A 22,255-nucleotide genomic window follows, 5' to 3' on the forward strand; every position below is an offset into this window, starting at 1 on the left:
TTTAGATGTATTGGGGGCAATATTCACAATTTTCTCGCTTCGTTGGGTTCAACCTTTATACTCGCGCCCGTTCATAATATTTAGGGATGAAATGTGTGTGATGTATTGAATGTATGTTCTGCAGGTGTTCACGGATCGCTTGCTACTTACGAATCGGCAAAATTTAAAGACAAAGGAAACATCACGTGTACCTACCTATACTACCCCTGCAGCGCCGAAACACATAACTTTGTGGTATAGTTATGTAACAACTACAATGTGCGACGTACGCAATTTGAATTCTACGAACAGGTCGTATGCTTATATAATAATATTATAATACCTAATATCGTCTGTATTTTACGCGCTTTTATGCACATACACAATGTCAAAATGATTACTCGATAAGATAGTATTTGTTTTGACGCACTCGGGCGCATGTAAAAGGCAAATCGAATAATTGATAAACACAGACGACTGACCGAGTAATAAAGAAAAATTATCACTTTGAGCGTAATGGCTCGCCGCAGGTTTTTTATGTACCTATACATGATTCAATAAAATACAGTAGGTATTACAAAATAGAATTATCCTAATACATATACTTGAAAATTCAAATCTTTTTTTCCTAAAGCCTATAAAATTAAATGCTTTTTACCACTTGACTAAACCCTGATACAGGGTGTCCCGTGAGGATATACCATAGACATATTAATAAATTGACTGCGCTTCCCACGCCTATTTCACCGTCAGACCAACATTAGAAAGATATCAAATATATTATACATGTATATGAAAGAGATAGAGTATAGTTTAAGAGAATCACAACAGAAAAAAATTTGATTATGTTTTTTACTCCATGATATGTGATTTGTTCTTTTATGACCGCGTCATATGATGCATGCTATGATGTATGCTATCTTTTTCTAATAATGTTGGTATACGAACCTCTCTATCTACGACCGGTCCATTTAGGTAATAATCTGTCTATGGGATATACCTATTACCCATTAACGGTAGAGGGGAACGCGGGACTCGCCGCCCGGACAAAAACCGGTTTTTGCCGTTTACTTATAAACTAAAAAAAATATTAAAAACCATGAGATGAATAAAAAAAAACGTTGAAAAGTCAAAATAAACTCTATAAAATGGCTATCTTCAATTGTTTCAAAAATAAAAATAAAAAAATATTTTTTTTTAACATTTTTACACAATAAATTTAATTTAATTAAAATATAAAACATGTGTAGTCCTTGTCTCTATGAGTCTAATAAAAAAAACAGATTTATGATATATTTATTATCTCAGGAGATATCGCAATGGGTAAATCCTCGCGGGACACTATGTACCTATATGTAATTACTAATTAACATCAACAGTTAGGTAAAACTTTTAGGTAAGTTGATTACATAGTTAAATATCGTGTGCATTATATACGAAAATCAGCAGCTCAATAATATTGGAAACATCGTATGAATTATTTATTGAATGGACAGAAAATGAAGGCACAATAATGCAAAAAAGGATAGTTTATCTGTGTTTTTTGTGTTTAGAAACCTAAACCTTACACGACAATACAAATCGAAATATAATGTTTTATTTAATATGTTTACATTGACATATAGTAGAGTCAATAGCATATATTCTTATTAATCTCAGTGTACATAATGTTATATTATATGTAGTCCATTATCTACCCGAATCGTAGTCTCATGAGTCACATAGGTCATAGTCCATAGTCCATAATTATTATAATACCGAGACTTGAAAATTTAATTCAAGATTTCTCATAACAAGTTCATACTAAAACCAAAAATCTAAAATATGTTTAAACACAATTTTTTTTTTATAGATCTATTTAAAGTTTGAATTTGTTCAAAGTTCAATAGATAATGACAAAATAATATTAGAGTGTTTGAATCTGAGCGTTTCGATGAATGTATTTGTGTAAAGTGTAAACAATGATAAATATATATTTTTATTATTTTTATTGTGATAATTATCAATATCTACATTTAATTCCCTTGCTATATTGCAATAACCGTAATCTTTAATTGCTTTGTAAACATTATTTAGTATCATATCTTTAAACGAACATTATAAATACTTTAAATGTCATATTATACTCATGTGTTATATTAACAAAAACTTACGAGGAACCATGTGTTAATAATAAATAAATAAATATTTATTTATTTATTTATTTAATTTATTTATTGTTATAAATAAATAAATATTTATTTATTTATTTAATTTATTTATTGTACAATTTTTAAGTTTTTTGACTGAATGAACAATATTTTATCGACAATAATTAAAAATAACTAATAAAAATAGAAATATCCTTAAGTTTATAATCAGGTTGAAAAAATTCAAACTATTTTGTAAATGTTATAGTGTTTAGAGAATGCGAATATAAATATTTTGTGGAAATTTAAAATACATCTACGGTTATTATTTTTTGAGTTATATAAAAAAAAATTGTACGTTTTTCATTAAATTTTTCCTGGTAATTCCTGATACTTTTGAAAACCACTGAGAATTTTTATTTTCGACCCTCAAAACTACCAAATAGATTCTCTTTCCTACCAGAAAAAATGCTGAAAAGAAAAACACACATCATTGTAAAATCAATACATTCATTGCTCAGAATCTAAAAATACAAACATTTGTAAAATTTTAATATTATTATTAAAATAGCTGATTGGTAACCTTTGTTACCAAAAAGTTGGACCATCTTTGTTTAGAGGAGGGGGTTTTCAAAATTTCAAAATTACACAGCATAATATGACAGACCGTCTTCGATTTTTTATTTTCCATAAATGTCGATAAAAATTACTAATAGTAAAATAAATAAATTTAATATCAATATCAAAATACATTCAGAACTCCACTCGGAATCTAAAATATATCGTGAAAATAGGTAAGCACATAATAATATTGTCTTTGGCTCAGAACCGTTTTATTCGTAAGCAATTATTCATCAATTGAATTCAAATTTAACTCGTACATTACAGTGACTTACTCAATGACGATGTGTACCCTACTGGCTACTCGACATAATCTACTGTATAGCAGAGTGGTTACCAACTTCCCCTGTTTTTGATGGATTCTCAAAATGTTTATCGTTTAATATACTCCTGTTAATATTGACACCGGCGTCGGTGTGACCTACTTATAACGTTTTTCAACAGTAAAACACGTATAACAATATTTATTTTTTTTGAAATAAACTTCAAAAATTCGTGTATACTTAATACTCGTTTTCAATAATGTCTTACAGGCACAGATCCTATTACTTATTTTAACTAATGCATTTCGATTTTGTTCATGAAATCGTTACTGATCGGTTTAGTGGTGTACACAACACACTTAAAACATTTTTTAATTTTACACACAATTTTCGACAATATTATTGATAGTAGGTACTATAGGTTCAATTATGGGTCTCATATACTACTATAAGCAGATCTCAAAATTACTTACATAAATGGTTAATAAAAAATAATAATGTAATATTGTACTGTTTTTGAAAATAATTTAATTTGCAGGAAGGTTCCCTATACAACTATAATGATACCTGTAACCTATTAAGAAATTATGTTACTGATTTAATTTTACTGATTTAATCAGGGTACCTATTTAATAATTTCATATCTAGTAGTATTTGCAAATAACTACGAAATCATTTTTAATAAATAGATTTCATTTTCACGATTCATCATATCCATCATATACTCGTATGACGGCTAAAACTGTTATAATATGATAATACCTACCTATTTGTAATTTAAATAATATATTAAAAAATGGGTCCACACAAAATATTGTAGATCACTGACTGTATGATGCCTTTTTTAATATGGTAGGTCTAGCCACAAATATGCATGGATATAGATAATGATAAATATTACTTACCTACAGTGTTTATTATCATTGTTATTTGTTATAAATACTATAATATTATAATATACAATGATATTATCTATTAGGTACATTACGAATCGTACAATACAATCGTATTAAATCATATTATAATTCTTACCTATTAATTATTATTGTATTCTTTTAGCATAATAATTAATAAGAAACTTACATTTTACCAAATAGCAATAGTAATTAGTAGTCATATAAATGGAAACGATACTCACATTGAAGGTGATTATGATTTCTAAAAAAAAAAAAACCTGCGGAGGTTGTAAAACCCAAAATCCCCCCTCTTTTTTATACCACTTACCTTACACATTAATATTTGACACACTTTTGTCATTCAGAGGACACACATTGATTTTCAAAGGGACACAAAATGTGTCAGGTGACACAGTATTATAGCCCAGCATTATAGTATTTTTGTGGGAGAGGAGGGGGGTGAAAAATATTCAAAGTCCCCCAAAATTAAAATTAAAATAATTATTATTTTTGTTTACATTATTAACATATTGCCACAATTGGTATCTCATTAATATATTTAAATTATAAAACCATAAATAGGCAGTGTTGGGAAAAGATAACCAAAGAATCATCTGGATAAGATAACAGATAGATCTTTCAAAATGTATCTAGATAAGATAAAATATAACATCATTTTTTTATCTAGATAAAGATAAAAATATACATACATTTATCTAGATAAAAAGTAGATAATTTTTTTAAAATTATATTATAAATAATGTAATTTATTAGTGCCTAATTCCTAATTAGATAATATTTATTAATTAATAAATCCTTAATGTCATTTCTCAACTAAAATAATATATAATTTAAATTTTTAATACAACTAGAATAAGAATAAAATAAAACTTACGATATTTCAGTAAACATTTCTTTTTTTAACTATAATAATATTGGAATTTGGAATCACTACTCGGTTCTCGTAAATTATTGGCTATTTCAGTATTTAAAAATATTCTTAGTATTATATTATTTATCTAGATAAATTACCACAGATAACCATTAAATTTATCTAGATGAGATAAATAGATGATTTAATTATTTTTTATCTAGATAAGATAATAAAAGAAATAATTTTATCTAGATACAATTATTTAGATGATTCCCAACACTGTAAATAGGTAACTGGACAATTTGGTCTTGTTTAGTAAACAACTACAACTAACTATGAACTACAAATAGCGCCTTCACGGCCTCACGACAGTCTATAAAACAATAATTTGGACTAAAAATATTTTTTCTAGGACTTACTTATACTTAATATTTCCTATACTTAAAACTTACTTACTAAAATTTGTAAAATATACGTATTTTAAGAAAAAAAAATTAGTAGTTATCACGACAATAAGAAATTAATTTGAAATAAAATAATTAATCAATGATAAAGAACAGACATAAAATTGTATGAGAATAATACTGCAATATCCGCATATCTTATCATTGTTTTGTACGATGAAATAAACATTACAAAAGAACTTATAATAATATATAATATACGGTAGGTACCTATTAATATTTAATAGGTAACGCAGTTTCGTTAGAATTTTATTGGAGTATACCTACATAAATGTTAATACTTACCTGTTATCTAATATTCAAATGTTGAAATTATAAACAGTGAAGCCTTGAATAACGTAGATATGTATACATACGAGTACCTATACGACCTACCTAAAAAATACGTATGCTTCGGCTAAAGATTTAATACGAAATATTAAATATATAATACAAACCTATTTAAAGGTCAAATTTATAATTTTTTTACTACACACATTACTAACTCATTTTCGTAGCATACCTAATCAATTATTTGTAGTTTCAAGCTTATCCACTTATTAATGTTATTTTAGAGAGATAAGAATTTTATTTTGCATTTAAGTTTTTATATTACTTGTTTGGTGTAAATATAGGTCTTACTACTATTGTCTATTACTAATAATATAAAATATAAGTACATACATTATAATAATCCTATGTACACGGGCACTAATTGTTAATGGTCTCAAGATTAATATTTGGAAAGTGAACATTTCTTTTCTACATTTTTTTAATTTTCTAATAGTTAAACATTATTGTGGTTTTTCACACCATAAATAAATAAACAAATATACAGAAGAGCTAATTTCGACGTGACCATATGGGGTGCGACTGTGTGAAATTACGCAATATAGGTACATATTATTATACATATACTATACTATTCCATATACACGTGTGTGCACAAACGCACCGACATTTTACGAAACACACAAATGATTTGCTGGTGAATGGTGATACATATGTTTCACCGAGGTACGTAATATATTTACGAACTCGTCGAGATCCCTTAATACGTTTCGTTCAACCAATTCTCATTAATAGTAGAAGGGATGACATTAAAATAATTATATATAAGGATCAAACGAAATCCACGCAGCAGCCAGTCTCTTAGGAAAAAAATCGCGAGACACCTCGTCCACACCAAGATATTGCGCTTCGATTTTTTTTCCACACAAACGAGTAGGTAGGTACTTGCATTCGCACTTGTGTATTAATATATTATGTATTGAGTTATTCCAACATCCGGTTCTGATCATAGGATTTATTATTTTCTTTAGTTCGGTTGGCAATCGGTGTCTGAAAATGACCTAATGGTAACTACGAATGTAGGAATTTTCAAAACTTTTATTAATTGACGATCAAATCATAAATGTGGACATTATGTGGTGTTCGAAAATGACTTATGTAGTAGCCACAAATGAAGGAACATTTAGAATCCAATAATTTATAGTTAAATACTTAACTTTTAAGCACTATAACTTTATAACTTATAACTAGATAATAACCCAACATTCTCTAAAAAAAAAAAAATACCGAACCTACATTAAATAATACATTTGATTAAAATAATATAAACTAGGTAACTCATGTAAATGGTGTTCGAATTACTTCAATCATATAAAAAAAACATAGGAGAAAAGTAAATCTCAATATCTTATAATATTATAGTTCAATAAGTGAATAGTGATAACTTAAATAAATACAAATCAAATTACGTTTTACATATCGATATGTTGCAGTGAATTCGAGCATCAAATACTGCCCCGTGGAGACATATCCATGAATATATCTATCAGCTTTATATATTGAACAACACCTACTACGAGCTAGCAAGGTGAGGTAATTAAAATATATTCGCAAAACGTTTATAATGTATAATAACACATTAGGTACAAAATATAACGAATAGTAGTAGAATAGTTTTAAAATCTTACATATTATTCGCCCTGCTTTAGACTAATAAAATACTTTAACATCTAAATAACCTTTAAATGACACCAAGACGCGCAAACACCTATGCACACCTATGCACACCCATGTCCATCATATCATATTATTACGTATATACTAGTGCTGTACAGTCAGAAAATGTTTATTATTTATTTGTCTCTAGTTTTTGTTATGCTAGAATACGTTATACGTATATAGGCTATAGGTAGGTATACTTACAGTTAATAGTTATCATCCATTACTTTATGACACATTTGTTCATAAAGTGTTTACTACACAATATGTGCTTTTTTCTTATGACTACAGCAGGTATATTAAGTCTGCAGCTATAGTCTATAGTGTACATTTAACATAACAATGTATAGTAGCATTACTGTAAATCATACGCGGAAATCCATTAAAATTTCAGAAGGGGGGGGGGCTAACATTATTAACATCAATGTGAGCGGGAGGTCTTTCGATCCTAGAAAACTAAAAAGAAAGGGGCTCGACGGACTTGGGGGGGGGGGGTAAGCCCTCTTAAGCCTCCTCCCTCCGATTTCTGCCAATGCTGCAAATATTGTAAACCAGTGATTAATGTACTACATTAACCACATTCGGTCGGAACATCGACCTTCCTGCATACTCCGTGTTTCACTTAGGTATCCCTCTGCTTACAAATTATCTTCGTACGTAAGCCCCCTTATTTCTCTCTATATTTGTATTCTATTAGGTACGGGAAGAAAGAATCATTTTTAAAGTTCCTGACCAAATCGAGTGGTTTTGTGTAGGTTGTTGCATATTTGTGTAATAGGTACTGAAATTTGCATGTGTGGATTTTTAAATATTGTACCTATACTAAATGTAACCTATATCAAAAAAAATGCATATCCTGCTCGTCTGATTTTGCATGCCAATTTAGTAATTAACAACTATATAAAATTAAATAATTAATAATCAGTTATATATTGCACATAACATAAAACAGGTGACAAAATGTGGCATTAATAATTAAATAGGTAGCCGGAATGGTACCTATATGTACAATGTAGATACTGTTAAATTATGAGTTTATTAAACTTATAACTGGAGTCGGGATGATGCTCAGAAATTCTATGAACATGAAAAACATGCATTTATGATATAAAGACCATAAAATATGGCCTTAAAAAAATAATTAGACATTTTATTTTCAGTTTTATTGGCTGGTATCTGTGTGACAATTTTTAAAAACATTGATACAAACCCCGTAAAATTTACAAAAAACATTTTAAAGCACTTAATAATTTATATCATATTTGTATTACGTTTCGATAATCAAAAGTCGCATTATTTAATACATATTATAATTAAACAATTAATGTAAAACAAACAACGATGAACGATGTGTCTATAATCTATACCTACTATATGTATAAGTACGTGTAAATAAAAAATATTTATCAACCAAAATATATTATGGTATTATTATTTGTTAAATTAATTAATTTATACATTTGTATAAATATATTTATAACTTTATACCTAATATTTAAATGTTTAAATAAATTATTTAGTTTAATTAAGTTTGAACTTACATAAAAATAAAAACAATAAAATCAGAATTCCTAAAGTTTTGTAAGATGATGACAAAACAGAAATTTTATTTGAATAAAGCATATTTCCCTCCAATTACAAATCCAACGTCATCGGACGCCGATGATCGGAAAAAACATCACAGATGGATAAACGTTTTCTGGTATGTTCTATGTTACTGGCCATTTTAATTTTACAACTATCATTTTTTGTGTACACCTCAAACATTTATTGTAGAGCATAATTCACTATTAAACATTTTCATTTAACACATCGTTTACAAATTCAATAATTGTAATAATTACAATTAAAAATTTATTGATTATTAAACTATAATAATATAAAATAATCAATCATGCGTGAAATTTGTCACTTACAAGCAGGTCAATGCGGAAATCAAATTGGTGCAAAAGTAATAGACTTTTATATTAATATAATATCTGACTATATAATATCTGACTGTTAATTAGTATATTCATATTTTATAAATCATGATCTGAATAGATAATTACAGGAACATAAATTATATTATAATAGGTACTTATTACACTACAACGATGAATTTTATATTATTTTAGTTCTGGGAAGTCATATCCGATGAGCACGGTATCGACCCAACAGGGTCATATCACGGAGATTCTGATTTACAATTAGAACGCATCAATGTCTATTACACCGAAGCACTAGGTAAAATTCATTTTAAACCACATAATTATTACCTATTCAATTGGCAAAATATTATTTTAATTAAATTATCATAGCATTTAAATTAATCAATTTCTGTGATGAGAAGATTGAGAACAATCGCATACGTTTTACTGTATAATTTATGGTTATAAAAATATCTAACAGGGGTCTGGAAGTAGACATTTATCTTACATGTGTTTTGGAATGTCTATAATCTGACGATACAATAAATTATAAATAGTAATTTATAATTTTTAATGACTCATTTTTTTGCGGGATTTTTACATTTTATATGAAGTACAATATTATTATTGTCTATAAGTTACGATATTTTCTATACACGATAGTTGGCTCTTTCGATGTATCAATTCATAGAATAAACTCGGAGAGGTGAGAATTAATGAAATATATATATCATTTAAGTACATACGAAATATTTTATTATTTTATTTTATTTAACCAAGATTTACTTTATATCTTTATTCGGATTAAATCAATGGACATTGACTGATGTGTCAGTCAATTAAGCCATGGCTTAATTTAATTAATACCATTTGGCATTTACCAACTGTAATTTATTAAACACATTTTTAGTTATTGTATTTCAGTTTAGTATTAATTCCATACAAATATTTATTTAATGTAATTTAATTAAGGTATTTTTTTTTTTTTTATTTATTTTTAAAAGGATATTTTTTTAGATTATTTTGGAACTGATATCTTGATTTAATTATTATGAAAGTTGTATTAAATGTACACAAACGGATTAAAGATTGATTTAATATTATATCAATTAAGTTAGAAAGTACTAGAATGTTATGGGTAGGTTAAATGTATAAACTAGGTACATTTTACCTATACATAGTTAACTAGGAACTAGGTAGGATGACAGTAGTTATGTACCTATATAAAAGCATATTAAATAATAATTAACAATAATTATTTAAATATTTATATATTAGTTTTGAAGTTTAAGTTCTTTCAGTTGTACTGTAGTACCATGATAGCATTCTTGATTTTGTATTTTTTTCTCTATAGGCATATTATAACGTTCACTTGTTATTCATTATATTATATTGTAACAGATTATGAAATAGTAAATTAAGTTCAAAATAATATATTATATTATATTTGTTTCAATTATTTTTTTGATAAACGTCAATAAAGAACGATATTTTTAATCTATACACAAAAAAATAGATATTTAAAAAATACAAAGAATAATATTGTACAAAATATAATAAATAATAGTTAGTACTTAGTTAAATAATATCGTATTAACATATTGAGATTTTTATATTGTGGTAATTCTAACTTCTAAGCATTACACTACAATATTGTTAAAATGACTGTTAGTGTTATTTTGTTGATTATTGACCTACCTAAATGCAATTTATTTCAAGTTATGATTTAATAATTATGGCAGTCTTCACTCATATGTTTCTTGGTGCTAAGACCTAAAGTACTTATTTTTTCCAAACAGGCAATATTATTCAAAAGTGTGCTGCCGACATATAAATATTATATAATAATTAATAACTTACAAGTTACAAGAACTACTGGACAAAACTACTATACCTATTCTTTCGAACTTCAAACACACATAAAAATTTAATTTGACTTTCTTATAGACATTTTTTTTTTTGATAAAGGTAGACAAACTTATAAGGAATCTTGTATTACATTTTAAAATCTTAGATTTAAAAACAACCATTTATAGGAATTTCTAACTTAAAATAATTTGCACATTTTCGTGATTTTTTAAGTAATTTTTCTAAATCTGAATTTTAAATGCCTAAAAAAATAATGTTGAGTGTATTTTTAATATTTTTCAACTGCCATTATAACAATATATTAAAAGTCATGTATTAAATTTTCAAGCTTTTTGACCCAGTGAATAAAATTTTATTTACATCTATAGAAAAAAACAAAAAAAAAAATTGGAAACTCAAAATATAAGTAAACAGCTCAAAACAAGTCAAAATATTTTAAATATTTTATAGTGTATAAAAAATTCTAATATAAATATTCAGTAAACATTGCATGTATCTACGGTCATTTTTTTTAGAGTTACGCTAAAAACCAAAAACCGATTTTGCGTAAAAATTCCCGTTTTTCCTTAATTTGTATATTGTTTTTTCCGTCGCTTTTGAAAACTTCTGGTAAGTTTGACCTCCTAATGCATCAAATAGTTCTAGTTTCCCATCGAACAAGATACTAAAGTTGAAAATCTAAACATTATTTTGACTACTTATCGTGTACACAGGCATAAATAAAAAAAATAAAAAAATACGTATCATTCTAATATCAATTATACATTCATCGCTCCACTCAGTACCTATCTAAAACTTAACTATATAGTTTAAATTATATTATAATGTAAAATAAAGTAAAAATAATAATAGGTATATTATGTATATTATTATAATATTATATTAATTTTGTATAAATCTAAATTATATTACCTTTGATAATAAATTGTTATATTTTCTATAAAACGTACTGAAAAATTAAAAAAAAAACAATTTTATAACAATTTATTGTATTAACATATACTAGGTGGTAAGTATGTTCCTCGAGCAGTTCTTGTGGATTTGGAACCTGGCACCATGGACTCCGTCAGGTCAGGCCCATTCGGTCAATTATTTCGACCGGATAATTTTGTTTTTGGACAATCCGGTGCAGGCAATAATTGGGCCAAAGGACATTACACAGAAGGCGCTGAACTAGTGGATTCAGTACTCGACGTAGTTAGGTATAGTTATGTTGAAAAACACGGTTTATAACTTAATTAATGTCCTATTGAATCTGTATTAGTATTTAAAAATTATTAATATATTTTTATTAAAATGAATTAATTGATTTTTATTTAAAAAATTTGTAATTTAGGAAAGAAGCAGAGAGTTGCGATTGTCTACAAGGATTCCAACTGACCCATTCATTGGGTGGCGGAACTGGTTCCGGTATGGGCACACTTTTGATATCAAAAATTCGTGAAGAATATCCAGACCGCATCATGACCACATACAGTATCGTTCCCTCACCAAAGGTAACTTATCTTACGTTCATAATCTTATACCCATTTGTATACTGTATGATGCGTATTACGGTGGACAAAGAACACTGAAATGTGTACTTTATATAGTATATTTACCATTATTATCAATGTCTGTAGCATATGCTGTCACATATGTGAATGACGGTGTATTTTTTTTTTTAATTATGCTTTATTTAATTATAGTTATTATTGTTTATTGGCAAAACTTCTCTTATAGTTTTTATTTTGTAGACATACGCCTACTTATTGTTTAAACTTAATAGCCATAATCTGTATTACAAAAATAACTATTGTATTGGGGTATTGTTAATTTATTGCCTTATGATCGGTTTTATTAATATTAAAATATTTAAAGTAGAACTATTGAAGAATCTATTTGTATTAAGGGTGTCGGTGCCGGTTTTTCCAATTTCCCGAAATACTATACAATTTTAAAATTATATTTTATATTTTAGTTGCTACCTTGATCATAATATTTTTCTATTGCTCAAAACCTACTTAGGGTGGGTTGATAGGTATATTATATCAACAAAAATGACTTCACAGGAAAAACTCTCACGCCTCTTTGATATGTCAAATTTCAATAATTTTTTTTTTTATCTGAAAGATGAGAAATTTTTTTCAGGTCGGATCAAAGCTTGAATTTTAATTTTACTTTAAATAGTGCTAGAAAATATGTTTGAAAAATAACGAATATTGTTCATTATTCAAATAATATTTCAAGAGTTTACCCGACTTGAACAGTTTTGATATAAAATGAGAATTGCTAATAGTTTATATGCGTTGATAAGAGATAACGAATTTCTCAAAAATATCCTCTAAAGAGTACTGTATTAAAGTTCTCTACTCTCCTCCCCCCCCCCCAAAAAAAAAAAAAAAAACACAATCAAATCGAGTCATATCGCCCTTCACTGATCGGCCTGTATTTTTTTTTTTTTTGCGCACAGGTATCCGACACGGTCGTAGAGCCTTACAATTCTACGCTGTCGGTGCACCAGCTAGTGGAGAACACTGACGAGACTTTTTGCATCGACAACGAGGCACTGTACGATATCTGCTTCCGGACACTGAAGCTCACTACGCCCACGTACGGCGATCTCAATCACTTGGTGTCGGCGGCTATGTGCGGCGTGACCACGTGCTTCCGGTTTCCCGGACAGCTCAACTCGGATCTCCGAAAGCTGGCCGTCAACATGGTGCCGTTCCCGCGGCTGCACTTCTTCATCACCGGCTTCGCGCCGTTGACGTCCCGCGGCAGCCAACAATACCGCGCGCTCACCGTGCCCGAACTGGTCCAGCAGATGTTCGACGCTAAGAACATGATGGCCGCGTGTGACCCCCGACACGGCCGGTACCTGACCGCCGCCAGCATATTCCGCGGCCGCATGTCCATGAAGGAGGTGGACGAGCAGATGCTCAACGTGCAGACGAAGAACTCCAGCTACTTCGTCGAGTGGATACCAAACAACACCAAGACGGCCGTTTGCGACATACCACCCAGGGGCCTAAAGATGTCGGCCACGTTCATCGGCAACACGACCGCCATCCAGGAGATGTTCAAGCGCGTGTCCGAACAGTTCACGTCCATGTTCCGGCGAAAGGCGTTCTTGCATTGGTACACCGGCGAGGGCATGGACGAGATGGAGTTCACCGAGGCTGAGTCCAACATGAATGACCTGGTGTCCGAGTACCAACAGTACCAGGAGGCGACCATCGACGAGAACGGTGAAGAGGACGAGGACGAAGATGCCGACGCGTAGTCTGGCCAACTTCCATGAGACACATCAAACACATTAATTCTCACAGGTCTGATGTATTTTTTTTTATTACCAAATACAAATTATAACCGATTTAATAAAATAAAAAAATCATTCTATTACGATCGATATATTATTTTAATAGTAATTGGTACAAAATATACCTTATTAATATACCACTTGATTAACATTATAATGTAAGTAAAACCCGTTAGAACGTGGTGTTCAAATGGGTGACCATGCAATTCACATATCACATGTCGAGTGATTTATAAATTATAATAATATGCTATAATTTGTACATCTTATAGACATAATGAGATCAGAATTATAAATTCAAACTTCGGGATTATTAATCTCAAATAAATTTCATAACAAATTTTAAAACTTTTCACATTTTTTATCGTATAATACCTACGATTCTTATCTTACCATGATGTTTTTAGATTATCTGATTACGAGTCGAACGATGAATGTATTGATTTTACAATGATGTGCGTTTTTTTAATTTTTAATGTTGTTATTTATGTATATGTATACTGTACACGACATATAGTTGAAATAATGATTAGATTTTCAACTTCAGTATGTTTTTTGAGACATTTTCCGATAGGAAAGTGATTCTAGTTGGTAAATTGGGAAGGTAAAAAATGTCAAATCTCTCAATCTACTGACCTACAGCAGAGCGACACCCACTTACCCGCTTTTTTTCTATTGAAGTCACCAAAAATACTTCGTTCTTTACATTTGAGAGTGGTTTCTTATATGAAATTCAGAAATTGGTTCTAGTTGATACTTTGGGTGTAAAAAGAAAAAAAATCTTAGTACTTTGTAATTCAAAAATGAATATCTATGAAGATTTAAAATTTTTACCAACTCATTGTATTAGCATTATCTAGTTATAATAAAATTTTAAAATATTTTAAGATATTTATATACATTTGAAATTGTAGACTTTTTTTATTTTTTATTTTCATTTTGGTTTTTGAGTAAAAATAGTTCGAAAATAGAATACTGAAGACGTTTGAAGAAATCACGAATTTTTTTCATTGTAAATTAAAAAAGGTGGATAAGTGGATGTCACTCTGCTGTACAGTAGGTTACAAGTGGTTCACTGTAATGGATGGTGTTAAATTTGAATTCAATGATATAATATCATTGTATAAGAAAAACGATTCTGAGCGAAAACGGTCAGTCAGCCTATGATATTACAAAGTATATTTGATGATATTATTGTGAATAAAGTAATTCATATATAACCTATTTACGTGGAGCCTTGTTTTACATTTTCAATCCTTAGCCATAAAAGTTAAAAATTTATAAATTTTTAACCACAAAATAATTAATAAATTTTAAATTTGATAAATTTTAAGCAATTAAACTTTAATGCTTATAAAATAAAATTGTGCCCATGTATTTTTAATATTTTCAACTTCTATTGTAACAATATATCAGGAGCCTTGCATTACATTTTCACGCTTTTTTACCCAACAAATAAAAATTTATTGATATTTATAGAAAAAAAAACTAAAAAAATTGAAAACTGACAATGTCCGTAAACAGCTCAAAAAGAGTCAAAATATTATCAACATTTTATAGTGTATAGAAAATTCTAATATAAACATTCAGTGAAATTTTCAAGTATCTACAGTCATGCTTTTTTTAATTACAATAAAATAAGAAAATTGTTACATGAGAAATCGAGTAAATATCAAATGTTATAAAAATATAAATTTCAGACGCTCATAAAAATTTAATTTAAGTTTCTTCTAGACATTTTTTTTTTCTGATAAAGGTAGACAAACTTATGAGTAATCTTATATTACATTTTCAAATCTTAGATTTAAAAAGAAAAATTTTTATGAATTCTCATCAAAATAATTTGCTATTTTTCGTGATTTTTCCGTATTTTGTCAAAATTTGAACTTTAAATGCTTATAAATAAAAACTGCGACTAAGGATTTTTAATTTTTTTCATCTGCCTTTGAAACAATAACATAGGAGCCTTCTATTAAATTGTCAAGCTTTTTTACTCAACAGATAAAATTTTATTGATATTTATAGAAAAAAAAACTAAAAAAATTGAAAACTGACAATGTCCGTAAACAGCTCAAAAAGAGTCAAAAATTTTATGGTGTATAGAAAATGCTAATATAAACATTCAGTCAAAATTTCATGTCTCTACGGTCATTTGTTTTAGAGTTACACCAAAAACCAAAATCGATTTTCTCGAAAACAGATTATGCGTAAAAATTCCTGTTTTTCCTTAATTTTTCTTTTGTTTTTCACGTCTTTTTTAAAAATTACTGGGAAATTTTTACTTTTGACCCCCTAAAGTACCAACTAGATTCACTTTCCTATCAGAAAAGTTACTGTTGAAGAAAATCCAAGCACTTTTACTGTCCTAAAAGGTGATGACAGACACAAAAATATAAAAAATAAAAAAAAAAACACACATCATTGTAAAATCAATACATTCATCGCTTCGCTCAGAATCTAAAATATCGAAAATACGTAATGGTTACAATTTTATGTATAGTTTAATTTCAAATTTAAATTCTAAATTTTTTATAAGGGTTTGAAAAAGTAAACGTGGTCTCTCATAACTTTCATAAGTCTTTTAAGAACTTCATGAACATTTTTTTACTATTGTTGGGTGTCTATTCGATTAACAATCGACTGTACAAGTAGGTATTGATGGAATGATAATATGAGGTTCAATTAATAGTGAATAATAATATATTTTATTACAGAGTAAAATATTTATAAATAATCAAGTTTAAAAATAATGAAAAATGAAGTTTGGAACTACGGAAGTCGTAAATATAAAATCGTAAAATCAACTAGCGAGAAGCTGCTGACTAATGTTCATGTTTCATTGACAAAATAGTAAATACATATTATGTCAAATTAATTATTATTACAATTAATAGTTCTCTGGCGCGGGCTTCCTTATATACCTACCTAGTTATATAGGTATATTATTATTTTTTATCTCTCTATATTCTCATAATATTATTAAGTTATTATAATCATAGTAAAAACAATATACTGACTGGCTACTGAGAGTTGAGACCATTGGCAATATCTGTAATTTAAATCTGATAACTCTTTTTAATTGATAGTTTAAAAATACTTTAACTTAATAGTATATAATGTATCGAATAAATCATATTCTGTTTAAAATAAATTTGTACGGGAATATTTGTCCATTTTGAGTGCATCCGCATACTTCGAAGAATATATTTTGTAATTTTTATAGTGCATATAAATCCGAGCTTCCTTTATAATATTGTAGTACACTGAGCACACTGCAGCCACGCGCGAGGATGAAATGTTCGGGAACCTCGTTCATCTAAAATTATTAAGTACTTAAATGGTTTTCATACTTAAAAAAAATATATTGTTCAATAATAAAAATAAATTTAATGCTCTACCTCTATTATACATACGCAGAATGAAATATCAAATAACTTAAAAAATTAAAAAAATCATAAAAAGAAAAAAAAAAATGTGTTTATATTCTGGATTTTAATTTTATAATTAAATAGGGAAATAATATATAAATATGTAAGTAATAGTTATTTAGATTATAAATAAAATATTAAACGCGACTGTTATATTATGGTATAATAGCTGAAATATTATTTATTTATTTTAAAGTAATCATCCAAAGGGCTTAAGTACAATATAGGTAAGATGTATTAATAATAAAATTGTACAGTAATATATAAACATGATACAATAAAAAATGGCACGGTGAATAACAGTAATAGTCATAGATAATACTATAATATATAATATATTGCTAAGCTATACAAAATTACTAATTAAAGTAAAATATAATCAGTTCATAACAATAGCTGAGATGTGTTCGGAGGTAGAAAAACAACCAATGGAGGGATACAAAAGTTTTATATCAAACAAATCAAAATTACTTAACGTATTACATTCGTCATTCACGAGAGATTCGATAAATGTGATTATTGTAACCATAAAAAGTAGATACCTACGATTGATTATAATTGTGGATGTAGGATTAGAACGCCATTGGTGTAGAGGGACTGTTCTTATAGAGTCCAGGGGGGGCTTTGAGATTAACCCCCCCCCCCCCCTCACCACCAGAAAATAAAAGTAGGTATATGTGTGTAGAGTTATTAATTTCAATTATACTGTCTGAAATTTAGACTCTGGATAAACATTTATTCGAGTGACCTACATGCAACCTTGTGTTATGTGTAGTACACATATTATTATTATTATGTAAAATAGCTCGACCAAAAGACGTGGCTGGAACGCCGCGTAAAACTAGTGAACTATGTGATGAAGAAATGTGTTAAGTGTGTGTATATAGGTATTTTGACTATGAAAATATAGTAACAATGGGTAATATGGTAATAATTGAATAAATAAATAAATATGAACAGATAATTCGTAATAACCGTATTAAGGTATTTACAATTTATAGCTCTCCGTTCTCAACAATGTATAAGTATATATTAATTACGAAATAAAGCCTTTGTGGTTCAAGTTGAGGCTCAACAGAAACAATTATTACAGTAGGTATTAGGGCAATCCCTCATGATCAAACTTATGAAATATCTAAAATAATATTTAGTTATAAGTGAAACAATTGAATCATAACAACCTAATTAATGTTTCAAGTACCTATAGTTGGAATAAACTATTTTCAAGGAGGCATCTATTAGCTGGATCAGAGTTTCCTAAACTTTTTACGGTATCTACGACCCATTTGGAAAATTTTGGTGACCCACTACATAGGTAGCCGTTTTTTATTTTTGTTTTATCGATAATTGCTATCTTTAAGATATAAATACCTATATATTTCAAAAATTCCACGACCCACTAAACATACTATTTCGACCCAGGGTTTGGAAATCTCTGAGCTGGATAGTTATTAAAGCTTGTATATAAACATAAATATAAATTCCTAATAATACAAAACTACTATTAACCACTAACAAATAGTATAGTAATTAGTAGGTAACATTGTAACAATAAATATTACGAAGACTATTAGATCCAACGAAAAATGCACAACACAATATATAACACAGCTAGTGATTATAACTGGTAACAAATATAATCAATTAACACTATATCTGACCTATAAAATAATCTGGTTATAGTAAAATAATAATAATAATGAATAATTTGAGGCATAACAATTTAATAAACAAAAAGCTATTGATATAAACTAGAGTTACTGGTGTATTCATACAAAATAATATAATTCTGCTATTCAAGGTGTCTCAGCACATGAAAGAATAATTCATCAGAATTAAAGCCCTTTTGGCCATCAATACAATAAAATTCAACAGTTATTGAGCTGTTATAAATTAATAATTAAAATGGGTGTTCGACCTATTCTTAAAAATAATATAAAATATGATCATTAAAGCTTTTGCCTCTTATACCTTACCGATTTAAATGTGAATCAGAAGGGCGTTAATGCAATGTCGATCTGGCTCAACCAGCTACCCGTCAATCGCCGGGGGCGCTTGGATATTTTTCAATATTGGGGAACCATAGTCAAAGCCAAATGGGAAAATGTATATTTAAGTCACTTATAAATCGTGACTCGGGTTCCATCTAATCAATTCGTAGACATTGGACATTGTAATAAATAAAAACTGAAGTCTTGTGTATTAAACAGATTTTACATAGGAATCAAATATATAGGCATGTTCTTATACTTCCATATATATGGACACAATTAATTGAGTGCAAATGAGCATTTTTAAAACTTAAAATTTAAAAAACCCAACTAAAATATTAGATCTTCAATAATCTAACGATACCCGGATCCTTTAAAATTTAAATTGTCTATTTACTGAAGAAAACATTTAATTTATAATCAAAGATAAAACTATTGGTATGATCTTCCAGCAATTAACTAAAAAAAACTACTATTTTAAAAATAATTTGTAATCTATCAATAATATTTTTTTTACAATAAGAAATTTTTCATATTATGTAGGTATGCAATTGTAAAAAAGTATTTATTTTTTAAAATTATTATAATAACAAATAATTTTAAAGTAATAAATTATTTTTTAATTAAAAATAAAATAATTTTATTGTACTTGATGTTTTAACTTTTAAAAAGCAGTTATTCCTAAGAAATGTATTCATCAAACGTTTTTTATGGGGTGCTGAGGCGTAATCATGAGCCACACCGACACTGGCGTAACTCAATATAATATATATAATAATTAATTTAAGTAGCTCACACTCAAAAAATATAACGAAAAATTCGAGTGGTCATAATAGGTACCTAGTATAGAATTGTGAACACGACGCGCGTTTTTCTTACGTACGTATAAGGTATAACAACATACAAACGAAGAACAACAACAATAATCGGTTATCACAATAACCTTACAATTATTCATGAATATATTATGTTGTTATAATTCACAATTGTAATTTAAATAATAATAATAATTCATTGTGTACCTAAGTGTGTGTGTGTGTGTGAGTGTGTGTTGGCCGGTCGGTGACAAATATAATATAGGCTATTGACCCATATCTGCTCTGCTTCGGTTACGGTGTGGTGCGACGGAAATACATGGACAATCGACATAGTACCTATACGTGGAGTTTGCAAAGGTAGGTAAAGGTATCTACACATATTTTGTAATATTTTGTAATATTTTGTAATATATTTGCAACAGGCACCCATCATAATTTTATTAATACCATCTGATTGTTGGTCGGACCATGGGATTTATGAAATTTATGAGTAATAAGAATAACAATATTTACCTATACCAATAAGTTAATTAATAGTTATAAATGTACAACTAATAAGTATCAAGTAATGACTTATGAAATATATTATGTAGATGTGTATGGAGTATCTATGTTATAATACTATAAAAATCCATTTTTGTTCGAACGTTTCGTACAAAAGGTGTGAACAAAAGCGCAATCGAAACAAAATACTGTGGTAAATATATTTTATTTTAAGTAATTGCTTGCAATTTACACTGCCGCGGTATAATATTTTTAAAAATTATTTTCTTGTGAATATCATCGCGGTTCAATAAAATAATATGCGATTAGCAATAAAACAATTACTCGAATGGGTTTCGAGATTTCGAAAGTCGCTCAATCGTTTGGTTGCCACCTTATTATTTTGCTTAGTGCTTGTTATGAGAATAAAATTATAATATAAAATATAATCGCCGTGTTTTAAAAATCAAATAATAAGTATTCGTACACACACACACATATATATATATATGAAAATCCATGTACCTATCTATCAAATATAATATGTTATTGACCGAATATAATATTATTAATTAATTATTAATATTACAATATTGCAGATAAGCTGGTCCGAAGCTGTAACGCGAACTGCCAGCACCGTCAGTAACAGTCGGTAGTAAACACAAACGTTTTTATTTATTGATAAAAGGCAAAAACAACTTACTGGCCATCCCGTGCTGGCACACGAAATGTTGTGTTCGTCTGTATAAATGCAACGGACACCATTCCCTTCTAACATCTAAGTGACCTTAGAAAATGTTTGATAATTATAATTTTAACTTTTAACCTCGGTCGGTCATTGTAACTAAGTATAGGTGTATGCCTACCTATTTTTTTTATAATAATCGTTATATTTGTAACTTCTTATTTGAATACAATTGAGTAAAATAAATTAAAATGTTTGTGTTGCACGGTCTTAATGTTTTCGATACTAATTAATGTTATACACTACCGTGAATGTTGAATTCAATGTAATTAATACTAAATAGGTAAAAAATAATATTGTCAGCGAGAACCTTTATAATATTTATCAGTATACATATTATACAAACATATTATTTATATTAAACAAATAATTGTTTGTACTTTGTTGAGTAAACATTCGCATGCTTTGCAGTTATTAAAAAAATGTTTAATTCGGGAATGAGTCGATATCACGAACATATTAATATGTATTATATTATAATACCTAATATATGTC

General features: G+C 28.2%; 1 protein-coding gene and 1 long non-coding RNA gene across 4 annotated transcripts; both read left to right on the top strand.

Moving 5' to 3' along the window:
• Positions 1–6,989: 6,989 nt before the first annotated feature.
• On the top strand, positions 6,990–14,343 carry LOC132933664 (tubulin beta chain-like). The gene is made up of 5 exons (XM_060999935.1): positions 6,990–7,084; positions 9,333–9,441; positions 12,001–12,196; positions 12,331–12,490; positions 13,447–14,343. Exons 3-5 carry the CDS (start codon positions 12,051–12,053, stop codon positions 14,257–14,259), a joined length of 1,119 nt encoding a protein of 372 aa, XP_060855918.1. The 5' UTR covers positions 6,990–7,084; positions 9,333–9,441; positions 12,001–12,050; the 3' UTR covers positions 14,260–14,343.
• A 6,231-nt stretch (positions 14,344–20,574) lies between these two features.
• On the top strand, positions 20,575–21,974 carry LOC132937362 (uncharacterized). 3 transcript variants are annotated; one of them, XR_009663661.1, is made up of 4 exons: positions 20,575–20,889; positions 20,955–21,057; positions 21,126–21,229; positions 21,615–21,974. It is a non-coding gene; the product is annotated as an uncharacterized LOC132937362 (long non-coding RNA). The 3 variants fall into 3 exon arrangements; XR_009663662.1 differs by having other exon boundaries at positions 20,955–21,022; XR_009663660.1 differs by having other exon boundaries at positions 20,955–21,229.
• The last annotated feature ends 281 nt before the right edge of the window (positions 21,975–22,255 follow it).

This window comes from Metopolophium dirhodum, chromosome 1 (genome assembly GCF_019925205.1).
Source record: "Metopolophium dirhodum isolate CAU chromosome 1, ASM1992520v1, whole genome shotgun sequence".
Lineage (NCBI taxonomy): Eukaryota > Metazoa > Arthropoda > Insecta > Hemiptera > Aphididae > Metopolophium > Metopolophium dirhodum.

Excerpts from the sequence above, each read along its gene's own strand:
- LOC132933664 (XM_060999935.1), top strand. The coding sequence starts at position 12,051 with ATGGACTCCGTCAGGTCAGGCCCATTCGGTCAATTATTTCGACCGGAT. Across the intron at positions 12,197-12,330 it reads TCAGTACTCGACGTAGTTAG|GAAAGAAGCAGAGAGTTGCG; the intron begins GTATAGTTATGT and ends TTTGTAATTTAG. Across the intron at positions 12,491-13,446 it reads GTATCGTTCCCTCACCAAAG|GTATCCGACACGGTCGTAGA; the intron begins GTAACTTATCTT and ends TTTTGCGCACAG.